The following is a 15,277-nucleotide window of genomic DNA, read 5'->3' as shown; positions in this document are numbered from 1 at the left end:
ATTTGTTTCTGAAATATGCAAGATGTGACTGAAGCATCTTTTAAAAAGCCTAGTGACCTTTCATTTACGTCAAAGGCTCAACGCATCCCTTAAGGTGAACCGTATGCTATGCTATTACATCAGGGTATATGCAGGAGTCCTAAAGGTAATTTCAATACCTTTTTAAGACTTTTTAAAGACCTTCTCAGAATATTTTAAGACCTCATTGCCACTTCAAGTTCTAATCAGTATCAAACTTTTAACTTAATAATCGGTTGTTAATAAACAGTTGTAGTTACATAAATCAATGGATCACAACCATGCAACCTTAGATAAGCTCAGAAGAAAGAAAGCTACGTGGTTGTTTTCAGCATCAGGCTTTAGCCACTGTTTAAACTCGTTTTTCTCCAACCAGGAGTATGCAAACTTACATTTTCCCATTTTGCCGACGTGTAGTTACATTTTTTGAGAGGTGCACGTCAGTGACGGCGACGGCCACGGCGAAGGGCTATGCGTCAGCGCTGTAGCATACGCCGGCGTTTGACGCAGAAGTATAAATCAGCCTTTAGCTGATGATTGGTAATAAGCTAGTTTGGCAGGCTGTCCCGGGAGAGAGCCCCGAGCTCATGAGAGCCTCAAGCCCAGGGCTCCCTCCCGTTGCAGGGTGAGAGAGGACTTTGAGCTCGGGTAGATCTTGAGAACACCCACCCAAAAAAGAGGAGGCGAAGGGGTGGAAGGGGGGATTCTTCAAGACGAAGATGACTAAAGGTAAGGTGTTTGGTTATTTATACTTGGTTAGGAATAGTCTGACTGGAGGTTCGTACGTTAGCTTGACTCGGGGCCAGCCGTGTCAATCATAAGCACGTGATCCTCTTGAAATTAGTTTATGAATAAACTTCACTGAAGGGCCTTAATTTTCTCATAACTGATTTATCAACTTTTAATACTTTTTAAGACCCTGGGGACACCCTGTACATTATTCAGATGGCAAAATATAACAGCACTTTAAAGCATGCAATTATTTAGCAAGAAATGGACATGAGGTATGTTTGCTTGGATGCTGAGAAACTAAATATTTAGCAGATACTTAAACTTGCTTAAATTCATTAATTTATTAATTATTAAGGAAATGCTTGCATTAATTCAAAATGGAACTAAAAATCAAAAACTCTCATCTAAATGTGTCTTTTTTTAACGATTTGATTATACTTTCTTTAAAATATAAGAAAATGTGAAGTGTTTAGTTAAATAGTCTTTTGTGTAGTGTTAGCACCTCTCCGGATGAGTTCTTTCCCCTCGTCTACCAGGTCAGAGGTCAGATCATTGTCACCCATAAACTGCTGAAAACCCAGCAGATTCAGACAGCGTGTGCCCAGACTACAAAAAAACAACAACATGAGGAGAAACCATTAGCTAACAGACCTCCAACAAACAACCTCTGTGGTTATCTGAAAGCAAAATATATAAATATTTGAGTTACATCTCACCTGAAATAAGTCGCGATGCAGAGCAAAACAATGAGCATAGGATAATAAATGTAAAATCCATTAGCAATGAATGACAGGACCTGCATGGATCCCATTATCTTTCAAAAAGAGGAAAAAAACAGAGAGAGAGAGAGAGAGAGAGAGATTTTAAGAGTGTGGCCTTGAAGTATCAATATATCTGTTGTGTGCTATAACTGAAAACCAGTTATGATATAGAAATTGGACCAGAACTATTACAAATAATTAAAATGAAAAAGATTAAACTACAGTAATTAAATTTTTTTGTAATTTGAAATAGGTTAACTGTATATACAAAAATATATTAATAAATATATAAGTAAACAAACATCTTGTTGAACATCAAGGATTTTTTTCTTAATTTAAAGTGACTAAACTAAAATAAATAAAACTAAAATATCTTAACAAATCTAATGATACTAAAATAATGTAATGATAATGACATGATAGGTTAAACATTGTTTATAAATTACATTTTTAAACATGTTCGACATGCAAAACAATACATTTCATCACAGTGAAATAATAGATTAATACAATAATGCATTAAATGATAGAAATTTAAAACAATTATACTCAATGTTATGAACTATGCATTGTCTACAACAGGGGTCACCAATATTGGTCCTGGAGGGCCGGTGTCCCTGCAGGGTTTAGCTCCAACTTGCCTCAACACACCTGCTTGGATGTTTCAAGTATACAGAGTAAGACCTTGATTATCTTGTTCAGGTGTGTTTGATTAGGGTTGGAGCTAAAATCTGCAGGACACCGGCCCTCCTGGAACAAGTTTGGTGACCACTGGTCTAGAATAAAGTGTTAGAAGTGAAAATAAAAAAGCATTTTTTATAAGCATTTCATATTGACAAAATATTACTTAAAAACTATGTTAAAAACTATGTAAAGTGATGAATTAAATTCATTACAGGCCGAAAGCGTAGCCTTTGCAACCTTACTGGCTAGACGACTTATTCTTATGAATTGGAAGTCAGCAGCTCCCCCATCTTATCGGCAATGGGTTTTTGATTTCCTGCATGCTCTTCGAAAGATTCGGTTTGCAATGAAACAAAAGCCAGAACAGTTCCAGAAAGTCTTTCTATCTTTCTTTTCTTTGTATTATTTATTTTTATTTTGTTTATTTATTTTTTTTGTTATCTTGTGTTTGTATATCTTTGTGTATAAATGTGGTATTTTATCTTTATTTATATACTTATTTAGTGTATAATTATGTCTTTCTGAAAATTTCTTGTTTGGTGAATTGTATCAGTGCGTATATCTATATGTATCAATATTATATATATTTTAATGTATGACCTAAGATGAACCTAATAAAATAATAATAACAATAATAATAATAATAATAATAATAATAATAATAATGATAAAATAAAAATAAACAATAATAATAATATTAAATTTAATTCCATAAAAATTATATTATTAATACAACTAGTCACAGGATAAAGTGCCAGATCTGTATCTAACAACAAATTCTTGATTTTTACTAAGTACAAAAAAAAACTATGTAAAGTGTAACGTATACAGTATATCAAAAATATTTGATATCAGATATCAAAAAAATATATATATATATCAGATTTAAAGCACAATTTCATATGCAAAGATTTTGATTTGAATTTGAATATTCAGTCTTTTGTTTTTATCATCAAATACAGATGCCATACTGCGTTTTTAATTAACAAATAAATAATATTTAATTTTGTAAACTGCATGTTCCTGTTCATTGTGGATTAAATTAAGTATTGGCACATGTTAAATATATCACAAACATTCTTATTCTTATTAATGATACAATTCTTGATAGTTATTTTTACAAATTATTATTACTTTTTTATTTAAAAGGGATTTCAGCAGTCATGAACATGTATTTCGTATAACATTTAACATATAACATTCGTATAAACATTTTGGACATGCATTATAATAGTGCCATCGGATATATGGAAAATATGCAAATTACATATATGACAGACAAGTTCATATTTGAATTCAACATATATAAAATGTGTCATATATGCAACATGCATTTCAAAATACTGCAAAAATGGCTGTTTATATATATATATTTTATATATATATATATTTTATATATATATATATGTTTATATGTATATTTTATATAAGTTCATACATGGCCACATATTAAGTTATATTAATTGAATTATTCTTCAAAATAAGCTCTGATTTAAGCTTTCTTCAGCCTTTTGTCATCATTGCATGTATAAAAGGCCATTTCTTGCAATATTTTGAAATACAAGTTGTGTGTATATGTGTGTGTGTGTGTGTGTGTGTGTGTGTGTGTGTGTGTGTGTGTGTGTATATATATATATATATATATATATATATATATATATATATATATATATATATATATATATATATGACAATTATTTTATATATGGAATTTGCATACATTTCCATATATCAGATTTCTATACGGGTTAATATCATTCAGCCTTAGTGATTAGAAATAAAATCTAGCACATTTATTATATGTACAGTTATGTAATGATACTGTATCTGACTGTTGTGTGTGTGACTCACTGAAGTGTACACTGTGGGCTGTCTCTGCTGGTGAGAGATGGTGGAGTCCATGTGAATCACACCCAGAAAGTTCAGACACAGTGGAGGAGTCAGACGACAGAACAACCTGCACAAACGCAATGACATGCTAAATACTAACACACAAACTGATCAATAGTATTTTGTGACAATCAGATGGTGTCTCTTACATGCCGCTGAACTGCAGACTGTAGGCGTCTGTCTGGTGATGTGGGGCCAGGTAATAATAGTTGAAGACTCGTATCCGAAAGACAGTGGAGTACACGCAGTAACACAAGAAGAATATAGTGACAAAACACGCCATCTGGTGGACAAAGACAAAATAACCATATGGAGGTTTTAGTTTTGCAACCCTTCCAAACACTTTTAAATCACTCAATCATGATACATAAAATCAAGTCAGTGTCTTTATATAAAATTACAACTAAGTACAATTTTTATTTTATTTTTACTGCACCATGTGTGAACTTTAATTGATGATTATTTATTTTTAACTACTACATTAAGTACTACTGCTTCTACAATTTAATTAAATACGTTTTAATTTAGAGCATTACTTTGCATAAAATAACTAAAAAGGAGACATGTTTACTGACAACTCAGAATGTCTTTTTAATTTAAAAGATCATTAGATATTCAGATATACACTCACCGGCCACTTTATTAGGTACACCTGTCCAACTGCTCTATAACACAAATTTCTAATCAGCCACTCACATGACAGCAACTCAATGCATTTAGGCATGTGGACATGGTCCAGACCATCTGCTGCAGTTCAAACAGAGCATCAGAATTGGGCAGAAAGGTGATTTAAGTGACTTTAGATATGGCATGATTGTTGGTTCCAGACAGGCTGGTCTGAGTATTTCAGAAGCTGCTCATCTACTGGGATTTTCCCGCACAACCATCTCTTGGGTTAACAGAGAATTGTCAGAAAAAGAGAAAATAACCAGTGAGCGCAAATGCCATGTCATAGAGCACAAATAATCTCGGACTGGTTTCTTGAACATGATAATGAGTTCACTGTACTCAAATGGACTCCACAGTCACCAGACCTCAATCTAATAGAGCTCCTTTCGAATGTGGTGGAACAGGAGATTCGCATCATGGATGTGCAGCAAACAAATTCGCAGCAACTGCTTGATGCTACCAGGGTCAATATGGACCAAAATCTCGGAGGAATATTTCCAGTACCTTGTTGAATCTACGGCACAAAAAATTTATGCAGTTCTGAAGATAAAAGTGGGTCCAACCCAGAACTCAAGTGGCCAGTAAGTGTATTTCGTGGAATAAGTGATTTTTAAGCAGAGTAAATGAAAACATTTGTTATTCTGACCAGTTGTTATTTTTAAGAAAAAAAAAAAGCTCTAAAATAACATTTTATAAATGAAAAATGTGGACAAATGTTCTCAGACCCATACCTAACAACAATAATAATAATAATAATAATAATTATTTAATAAATAAATAAATCTAGCAGAGAACTGACTTTTATGTAGTGGAATATAATATAAAATAATGTAATGCAGCATGAATAAACTTATGGGCCTTTATTTGATATATTTGACAATTTTTCACATTAATTTTACCTCACTTGGTTTACAAAGTGTGATTATTTAAACTGCACATTTATTGTGTAAATAGCAAACAACTGTGAACAGGCACTTAAAAATTATTAATAAAAACCTTGCACCAACTGTGGATGGTATTTGCTTTTAAAAGAACTTTAATAGACTAATAAGCAGCAAATGTTAATCTAAGATGCCCTAAAAAAAACAATTATTCATATGATTTCAAATTGATAGGTGGGCTTAACCCTATCAGATTTAAAAAATTATTAATAATAATAAATTCAAAATACATTATTATGGTCCCCAAAAACTCGAAAGGTTTATTCTATATTCCTGCTTCAACTCTGACTGGCCTTTTGTCATCATTGCATGTGTGTTTCTCTTCACCTCTATGTAAACGTAGTTGTAGTCTCTCTCTGCGAGCTGAATGAAGACGGCGAACAGAGACAGAACAGGCTGTGTGCTGAAGAAGGTGCATTCAGACCAAACCACGGCCGCAGAAAACACACACAAAACCACAGCCAGCACGCGATAACACCAGCGGCGGAAAACACACTCCCAGTACCACTCTAGAGAAGAGAAAGAGACGCTCATTACACAAACTGCTCATTTACAGCATTATTACTGAAGCTTAGCGATTTTGAACAAACCTCTAGCTTGGGCTGCACAATATATGGCTAAATTATTGTTATTGTGATAATAGTATATGCATATATGTAACCCAGACGTGATAAATTAAATTCATTTTATACATTGGTAGTTTATCTAAATCCTATCTTTATCCCCACCTCCCCAGTAGTTGCGGTTCTGCTAATGGCTAGAAGGTGAACCCAGAGCTGAAAATATACACTAATAGTCGAGACGAGAGAGGAAAACGACAACAGCCAATCAGAGTCAGAATATCTGTTGAGGTTTTCACTCATTCTTAGGGTGCTTTTACACCTGTGAATCGATTCATTTGTTCCGAAACAGGGATTTAAATTGTTACAATGTTGCTCTTTGTTCTTGGTGCGGTTCGCTTTCACATGGCAAAGTTTCTAATCGGAACAAAAGAGCTAAAACAAGTCATGTTCGATTAAAATCTCCTCAAATTGGTCAGAGTTTCAGGGTTTATTTAGCAGAGTCCCGTTCAACTGTCATGCATCCTTATTTTAATTTGTGAAGATGAGCAATATATATGCCTATGACATATCCATGATACACTCTGATATACTCAGGCTCAGATTGTATCGCTTTCTCACTACAATCGATCCGCTTCCGAGTTTTTAATCGAGTAGAGACCACTTCATTCAGGCAATCTGGGACCGATTTATTTGGCACGGACCTAAACACGATTGCTGGATTCACATATGCCAAACGAACCACGCTAACTGTGCAAACGAGACAGGTTCCGAAACAAAAGTCTAGGTGTGAAAGCACCCATATTGTTTTTAAGACAAAGCGCCCTATCATACATCCCTACATATCATACATAAGACATGTTTGGCGTGATTTGTTGCTATTATCAAACCTAATTTTCACGTTTTGTGCAACTTTGTTTAAATAGCAAATCTATTTGCGCCACTTTGTGGAGCGTGCTGGTCTAAAAAGGAGGTGTGTTAAGACGCATTGTTTTTTCAATTTATTCATGACAATTTGCATTTGGATAATATTATGTTATTATTAGTAGTAGTAGTATTAATTATGTATATTTATGCTTGTTTTAATAAAAACAAGTGTCGATTTGCCCACCTTTCAGGACGCGTGTTTGGATAAAACTCAGTTTTTTGACCACACTTCGTTATTATTGTTCATTTATTCATTTGCTGGAAATTAGAATTGAATTTAAAATAGTTTTGAAACAAATATTTGCGCTTAACAAATTAAAGGATAAATAAAACGGATGTTTTAGTGGAGTGAGTTTCCACCGTTTCCTTACTCCACAAAAGTAAAGGAGTAAAGAGTAAAAGTAAAGTAAAGAGAAAGTAAAGAGGCTGAATGGAGGAGGCTCATTCTTTATCCTTGCGCTGCAGATGGTCTGTTTAACTGTTTTCTCGCTAGTGAAGCGTTCAGTTTTTCCTCTTACAAAGTCCATCATGTAAATAGCAAATGTGTCATGGTGCAACACACCTGACTCTTAAAGGGAATGGCAGATGAGACTCTGATTGGTTTAATGCATGTTATGCTCAAAACACACCCAGAACTCATTAAGAGAATAAGCACAACCCTGTTAGACCATGCGCCGGGGTGCAGAGCGTATTTTTCAGTCCTTAAAATAGCAAAAGTGGATTCAGACATGCCCTTAATGCTTTTGCGCCCTGCGCTTTAGACTTTGAGTTTAGATTGTTAAAACAGAGCCCTAAATATTAGCATCTCAACAGTTTTTTAGCCTGAATTAGAATGATTTAGATCTGAAAATATATATTTTTCATGTTTATTTTAATATCATTAAATAAATCAATAGTTTAAAAACATAGCTAATAAAAAATAGCATTTTTCCAGGGAAATTTTATATTTTAAGAAATATCGTTATCGCAACAACATTACAAATTTTTCCAGCAGCCCTAACCTTCAATATGCTTTGATTTGAATGACAACATTAATTGTGCAGCTGTTCAATGATGAAAGCAAACTACAGCAAACGGAAAGGTCACAAGTGGGTGATATTAGTCATCTGTGTGTTTTTTTTAATGTACCAACCAATCCAAACATACATACTATGCAGACTTGATAGTGGCTTAATATTTGAAATAAACTATTGATATTTCCGTTAGCTTTCTGATAGAGGCTAAGGAGTGTTGCTAAACTTTTTGTGCAACAGTCTGGCTTTGTAAAAACTGTAAATAAAAGCTGTTGAAATCATCCAGGTTAAACATGAATTAAAGAAAAGATGAGCAAACAGTTGCAGGCACCAGATAAATGTTAGTAGAAGTCATACAATGTATATTTTTGACACTTATATTTATTAAAATAATAAATTATGCAATGTTAAAATAGTTTTTTTTACAAGTCTGGAACATTTCTACACTTTGCCATGTCACAATATTAATTTAGATGCTATGTACTGAGAAAGAACACTGATCACTGAAAACATCAGTCTATGATCATGTTTATCATGGTGGCTATAGAAGTAATAGATAATAAGCATTTGCGCAGCATTATGAATTAGGTTTCAATGTCTGCATTGCTTGTGTAGATTTATTTTTAAAGATAATAATAAAAGTGTTTTCTTTTATGGTTGGGATATGTAAAAGCCCAGATATTTATCCTATTTTACAATGCAGAAGAAAGATCTTTTCTGCTAATGTGTTAAAATTCTGATTCATTGGACAGCAGGGAAAAGTCTAGGAACAAATGACAGTAAACGGTCAAAATATTTGCTCTGTGTTTATGCGTTTACTAAAATTAAAATAATTTAAAAAAATAATATTAAAATAGTAACGCAAGAAAATAACAGTTTTAACTTTAGGCAGCATAACAAGCTGCTTTTTATAGTAGAAAATAAGTTAAAGTGAATAAGACCAGGGGCCTCATGTACGAAGACTTGCGTGGAAATCATACTAAAACATTGCGTACGCACAAAGCTGTAAATGTGCGTACGCAGAAAAAAATTCATATGTATGAAACACTGCGTACGCCGAATCTCACGCATATTCTTTTGTACATCCGAATGAACGTGAAACTGAGCTCAACATGCACGAGCACAAAACCCCTCCCTGCCTCCTCCCCCGTATGAATATGCAAATAACTCTACTTTGGCAAAACCCAACGAAAAAGCAAAGGCAAAAGCAAGCAAAAAGAGAAACTTTGAACAGAATGTGAATTGGAGGTGCTGCTTTCGGAGGTAGACCGGAGAAAAGCGGTGTTATTTGCAAGTTTGTTCTCCGGAATTAACAACAAAAGAAAAAAATAGAGTGCACATTAAAAAGAAATAGTGTGATTTATAGGTGTAAAATGTTGCAGTACCCTTAACAGTCTCAGTGGCGCAACTCGTAAATTGCATGTTAACATGTGTTGACACGATCTAGCATGAATCGGTTCGAATCCAGCGTCTGATGAACTCTTTCTTCTTTTTCCCCCCGCTACATATCAGATTTTGCCAACTATTTATCACGAGAAAGACAAGTAGGAATCATTAATAAGTTTGTGCATATTTTATTTGCACATTTAGTGAATGAAAATGTTTCTGATTCACGCATGCAAATTCATCTTCAGATAGTGTCTTTATAGCAATGTGTGTGCAGTAGATAGCTCAGATTACATTGGGGAAACAGGCGACCGCTGCAAATTGCGCTTTAATGTTTAGCTGGTCAACTGTATGGTATGGAAACCTTACATACCTACTAGATGAACCCGTCTCATACAGCTGCCATTGCAAGGCTCAGACACTTTGTAGAGAGGAATTTAACACAACTGCCTCTAGGAGTCGCCAATGGAAATAAAACAGACACACACAAAAAAAGTGCGTACGCCAGCCATAAAGCTGCCGTGAAGCTGCGCACATTCCCACGTTCAGTTCATTGTTAGTAAATCCAAACGTGAGCGATTCTGAGCGTGAAACCTGGCGTACGCAAAGTTTTTGTGGTACACAGCGTTGATACATGAGTCCCCAGAAGTCTTGACACAATTAGGTTACAATGCTCACTTTCAATCTTACGTAAAAAATAAAGCTATTTTTTTTGTCATGTACTTAAGATATACTTATGTTTTAAAATAGCAGAGTTTAGAAAGACATGCATTTAGCAATTTATTGCTGAGCTATCAAATAAAACAATGTTGTTTTGGTGCATTTAACATTCAGCAGACCAACATTAATGATATTATTATTTATTAACATTAATATTATTATTATAAGGGCGGCACGGTGGCTCAGTGGTTAGCACTGTCGCCTCATAGCAAGAAGAGTCCCGGTTGGATCAGTTGGCATTTCTGTGTGGAGTTTGCACGTTCTTATAAACTTAATTGGCAGTAGTGTATGAGTGTGTGTGAATGTGAGTGTATGGGTGTTTCCCAGTACTAGGTTGCAGCTAGATAGGCATTCGCTGCGTAAAACATATGCCATAATAGTTGGTGGTTCATTCCGCTCTGGCGACCTCTGATCAATCACACTGAGCCAAAAGATAATGAATGAATGAATTATTATTATAACTAAATGTAATTATTTTAATGCAACAGACATACAATTCAAAGCTTTCACAAAGTAAATGAATAAACCGTCCATTTGTAATATCACCCAATTTCCCCTTTTGCTATCACCCCAAACATTTTTACATTATATTTATTTTTATATTATATTATATTATATTATATTATATTATATTATATTATATTATATTATATTATACTTATTATTAATTTTTTTTTAATTATTTTATTTTAAAATCCAACTGTGTGTTCATCCTAATAAATTATTATTTTTTTTCAATAATCATATTTTCATATTTAATCAAAGCTTTATTAAATTATTTATGCACATTACATTTTTATTAATTATTTTAAATAAATCTTAATTAAATACAAGTATATTTAAATGTTTTTTTTTTTTTACATAGCCTCTAATACCTTAATCACCAAATGCATACGGGTGTATCTCTTGTGAAAAATCTTTACATCTCAACAACTCATTCAATTCAACCACTCATAGATTGTTTAAAATACACACAACTTTAGTCTGTTAATAGGTAGACAGCAATGCATTGTTTAAAAGCATTTAGGCAGACAGTGAACAGGCCTTCAGGCTTTAGAAGAGCTGATTTGTGTTCTCTCATAAAGCTTTTATTGTAGTGAGAGCAGAAAGGTATTGTATTGCGGGATTTTCTCACCCATTGTGGGTGTGTACAGGTACTTGCTGATCCATCCAGGCGTTTCTGTGGAGGGGAAGCTGTGGACAAACTGGTGGGCGGGGCTTGTTTCATTTTTGGCCACGTCCTCTAAGTGAAAGGCCTCGTCCAATAGAATCTGCCATTGAACTTTTGTGCGGTTGTGCCTCTGAACAGCATAGATTACCTGACAGGATAAAGAACAATACAGATGTCTCAGACATGGGGTTGGGAAATATAACAGTTCATTTTGTCCTGAATATTTTCTTTTGTGTCATTGTAAAATTGTTTATTCATAAGGAGGGAACATTGTATGACACTCACATGCAATTTAAGCTGATTTAGTTTTTGTTTAATTTATTGTTGGTTCACTATGTTTATGTTCAAAAGAATCCTATGTAGAATTTTTTTTTTACTTATAAATGATTTATAAGTTGGCATCCCAAAGCAGTCAGTCAGTTTCATAAAAATTGGCACCCCAGATGGGACTTATTTAATTGAATTGAGCTTTAACAATCAGATAATAGTTTATATAAGCAATTAAGCATCTGAATTTTGCTTTGTGGGGTTTTCTGAAACCACAATCAGGCATTTTCTATTCTTATTTTATTATTTCAGGCAAAATGGTTTTGTAGATCTGCCCATGCATGAAATGGCTAGTGTTATCAACTCAGCGTAGAATGGCTCAAGAAACTGATAACACCAAAATAAATAAACAACAACTGAAAACTGAGCTCATAAGTTCCATAACAACCTTGCATGAAGATGTAAAACAAGAAAATGAAATTAAATCAAGAACAAATCAAGAGCGTATAGCAACATAATAAAAAAAAAAGTCTATCTCTTCATATCATGCCCTGTCGTTTATGTTGTGGTGTCGCAAAATACATTGTTTACAATAATTATGTTTGGTATTTACAATTTAGACAACCACATTCTTGTTTTACATGTTTACATTTTGTATTTTCATTCATTCATTTTCTTGTCAGCTTAGTCCCTTTATTAATCCGGGGTCGCCACAGCGGAATGAACCGCCAACTTATCCAGCAAGTTTTTACGCAGCAGATGCCATTCCAGCCGCAACCCATCTCTGGGAAACATCCACACACACACACATTCACACACACACACTCATACACTACGGACAATTTTAGCCTACCAAATTCACCTGTACCGCATGTCTTTGGACTGTGGGGAAAACCGGAGCATCCAGAGGAAACCCACGCAAAGGCAGGAAGAACATGCAAACTCCACACAGAAACGCCAACTAAGCTGAGGTTCATTTTGTATTTTATTTAGCTATATTTTATGTTGAGTCTGTAATCTTTAGTTTTTCAAAAGTGTTTTATATTTCATTATATTTATCTGATATTTCTACATAATTAAATATTTGCCCTGAAGTTCTAAATACAGTAAGAAAAAATAATCAATCATTTTTGAATGTGTGTTTTTTAGTATTTACTTTTTAAAAAATACTTATAAAAAGTATTTCATCCAAACGGCATCACTGTACAGTATCAACAATATTATATCCAAGCTATAAATGAAAAGTTACTATATCATGATATATACTGTTAAATTATTATAAAAACATCATCAGATAAAATAAATTATCAGATATTAACATGAACTAATTTATGCTGTACAAATTATATTTATATAACATTTATTGAAAATGAGACTAAAAATAAATATGGGTACAAATTATGTTAGATTTCTACATTTAGCGTTATCAGCAACAGTAGTAACAGTGAATTTTTTACAGCACTGAATATTTTAGTTCTTTGTTATTCAGCTGATTATTTTCTTCATTTTCTTCAGTTCTGTTTGTTAAAACCAAGTGCTTGCAGTACTGTTTCTGTAATTAATGGAAAGCAAATTATATTTGTCTCCTCCCCTTTTTGGCTGATCTGAAAAATGGTCTGATCCGTTACTTAAAAAAACATAATGTGATCAGAACCGTGAGATTTTTGATCCGTTACACCTCAACTAAATAATACTATTCATAAATAATAAATGGCCAAGCCAATGAATTTGCTTTATATTCATATTCCATGCAGTTGCTGCAGTTGTATTACCTGCTTATGTAGTTTGACCAAACTCTTTTTACTAGGATAAGGGTTTCCTTTGTCATCAAAGTCCTCGTAATCGTCCATGTTTCTGCCCAACTTTTCCTGGTATTCTACAGGACACTGAGAAAGACATGAGGGTGTTGATTTTCCATATATTTCCACATGCAGAGTCAGTAAAATACAGATGTAGATCGAGATCACATGAAACTTACCTTCCTTAGAATAGTGTCGATGCATTTCCTTAGAGGATGATTATATTTTATTGTTTCATTAACGGTTTTGACATCCTGTACACATAGAAAGGGACACATAAGTATGCTTTTATTATGTTTTGATTGGGTAAAGCATGGACATTAATTAACACAATCCGCTTGTTAAGTGTGACGTCATGTGAAGCGGCTTCCGGGTCCAAGCGCTCTATTCAACTGAATGGGGAGACTCATGAAATGGTAATAATAAACGTTTACAAAGCACTTTAAGGCTTTCGAAAATCACGATCGCAGTATATATGTACATGCCTAATATCCGATGGGCAGAAAGTAAGGGTGTCACGATCCTCCAAATCCTCGATTCGATTACATTTTCGATTCGATTCGATTTTCGATTATGAATAATTAATTAATTAATGACTAATTAATTATTTGTAGCCTACCATTTAAACTACCTGACCTGCATGGTCTTTGTTTTACCCATAAACAAATCATACAGTAAATGAATAAAGGCAAGATACACACATAATTACCACCTGTCGATCACTTTTTCTGCGGGACTCGTGAATAGGCAGTGATCTGTGTCGTTATAATGGCGTCGGTAAAAAAGACGCACAACCAACAGGAACCAGCCAACAGTATCTGAGGTGTTCGCTAAAATGACTAAGTACAAGTGAGTGAAAGATTGAAGCAGTCCTCTGACTGCCTGGACCTGCTGTCTCGAGCACATGGCTGTGAGTGCGTCTGTGTGGTCCCGTGATTTGCATTTTCAGAGGTAGTGAGGAAGGAGAGCTGCTCAGAAATGCCACACGCCACTGTGGATGTCAAATCGTTCTCGTTCTAAAATGCATTTAAAAACAAAGACAGTGTAAACAGGGCCTGAGTGTGTATTTTTCGCGAGCGGATTTGCAATGGGGGCGGGCGGAGGATTGCGATGCCGGTGTTGTCTATCGGACGAACCGTATGTAATACGTACATAGCAGATCGTGCAAAACTGTGTTTTTTTTTTGTCGACAACACGAACGTTGTCAACATAACTCACTGGAAATCCAAAACGCTTAAACACCGGCGACTTCATTGAAAGAGGAGAGGGTTTAAGCTCTGTCGACGGGTCTCCTGCGTCTGCAGTTTAACAAGCACTTCAACAAGCCTGTTTTTTTCCCGCTTGGCAAGCCAAGCTGACGTGACATGGGGGCGTGGCAGCATCGACGATTCTATTTTTTGATTCGATAATCGAAATTGAGCATAAATTTCGATTGATTTCGATTAAAAATCGAAATCGTGACACCCCTAGCAGTAAGTGATAAAATCTTTTTATAAATTGTTAAATTTTTGGTATTTGTTATGCAACAAGCCCAGAGATTGTTGTGTACACTACGACTTTATATAAAATTAACTTTAATGTGTGATAGGAATAAAACGTGATCATAAACGAATGATTTCTCCACTCAAATGAATGGAGGCTTGGACCCGGAAACAGTATACATACATCACAAACACGTCACCACTTAACAAGCGGATAACTGTTACCAGCAATTTAGAATTCACACTTGAAAATTATTG

General features: G+C 34.3%; 1 protein-coding gene across 30 annotated transcripts in view; it reads right to left on the bottom strand.

Annotated features, from left to right (window-relative positions):
• Positions 1-15,277, bottom strand: part of lmbrd2a (LMBR1 domain containing 2a) — a 37,991-nt gene that overhangs the window by 9,039 nt on the left and 13,675 nt on the right. For 29 of the 30 annotated variants that reach the window (XR_015490203.1, XR_015490208.1, XR_015490207.1 and 26 more), the window contains 8 exon segments: positions 13,718-13,792; positions 13,512-13,625; positions 11,437-11,620; positions 6,023-6,204; positions 4,235-4,368; positions 4,047-4,152; positions 1,467-1,564; positions 1,253-1,356 (listed from right to left, as the gene is read on the bottom strand). Coding sequence is in view for 7 of the 30 variants with exons in the window: in NM_001441885.1 (NP_001428814.1) it covers positions 1,253-1,356; positions 1,467-1,564; positions 4,047-4,152; positions 4,235-4,368; positions 6,023-6,204; positions 11,437-11,620; positions 13,512-13,625; positions 13,718-13,792 (997 nt within the window). In the remaining 23 variants the exon portion in view is untranslated. 30 annotated transcript variants of the gene reach the window in all.

The sequence above is a fragment of the Danio rerio genome, chromosome 5 (assembly GCF_052040795.2).
Source record: "Danio rerio strain M-AB ecotype USA chromosome 5, GRCz13ab, whole genome shotgun sequence".
Lineage (NCBI taxonomy): Eukaryota > Metazoa > Chordata > Actinopteri > Cypriniformes > Danionidae > Danio > Danio rerio.
This window is presented reverse-complemented; position numbering and strand designations above follow the sequence as displayed.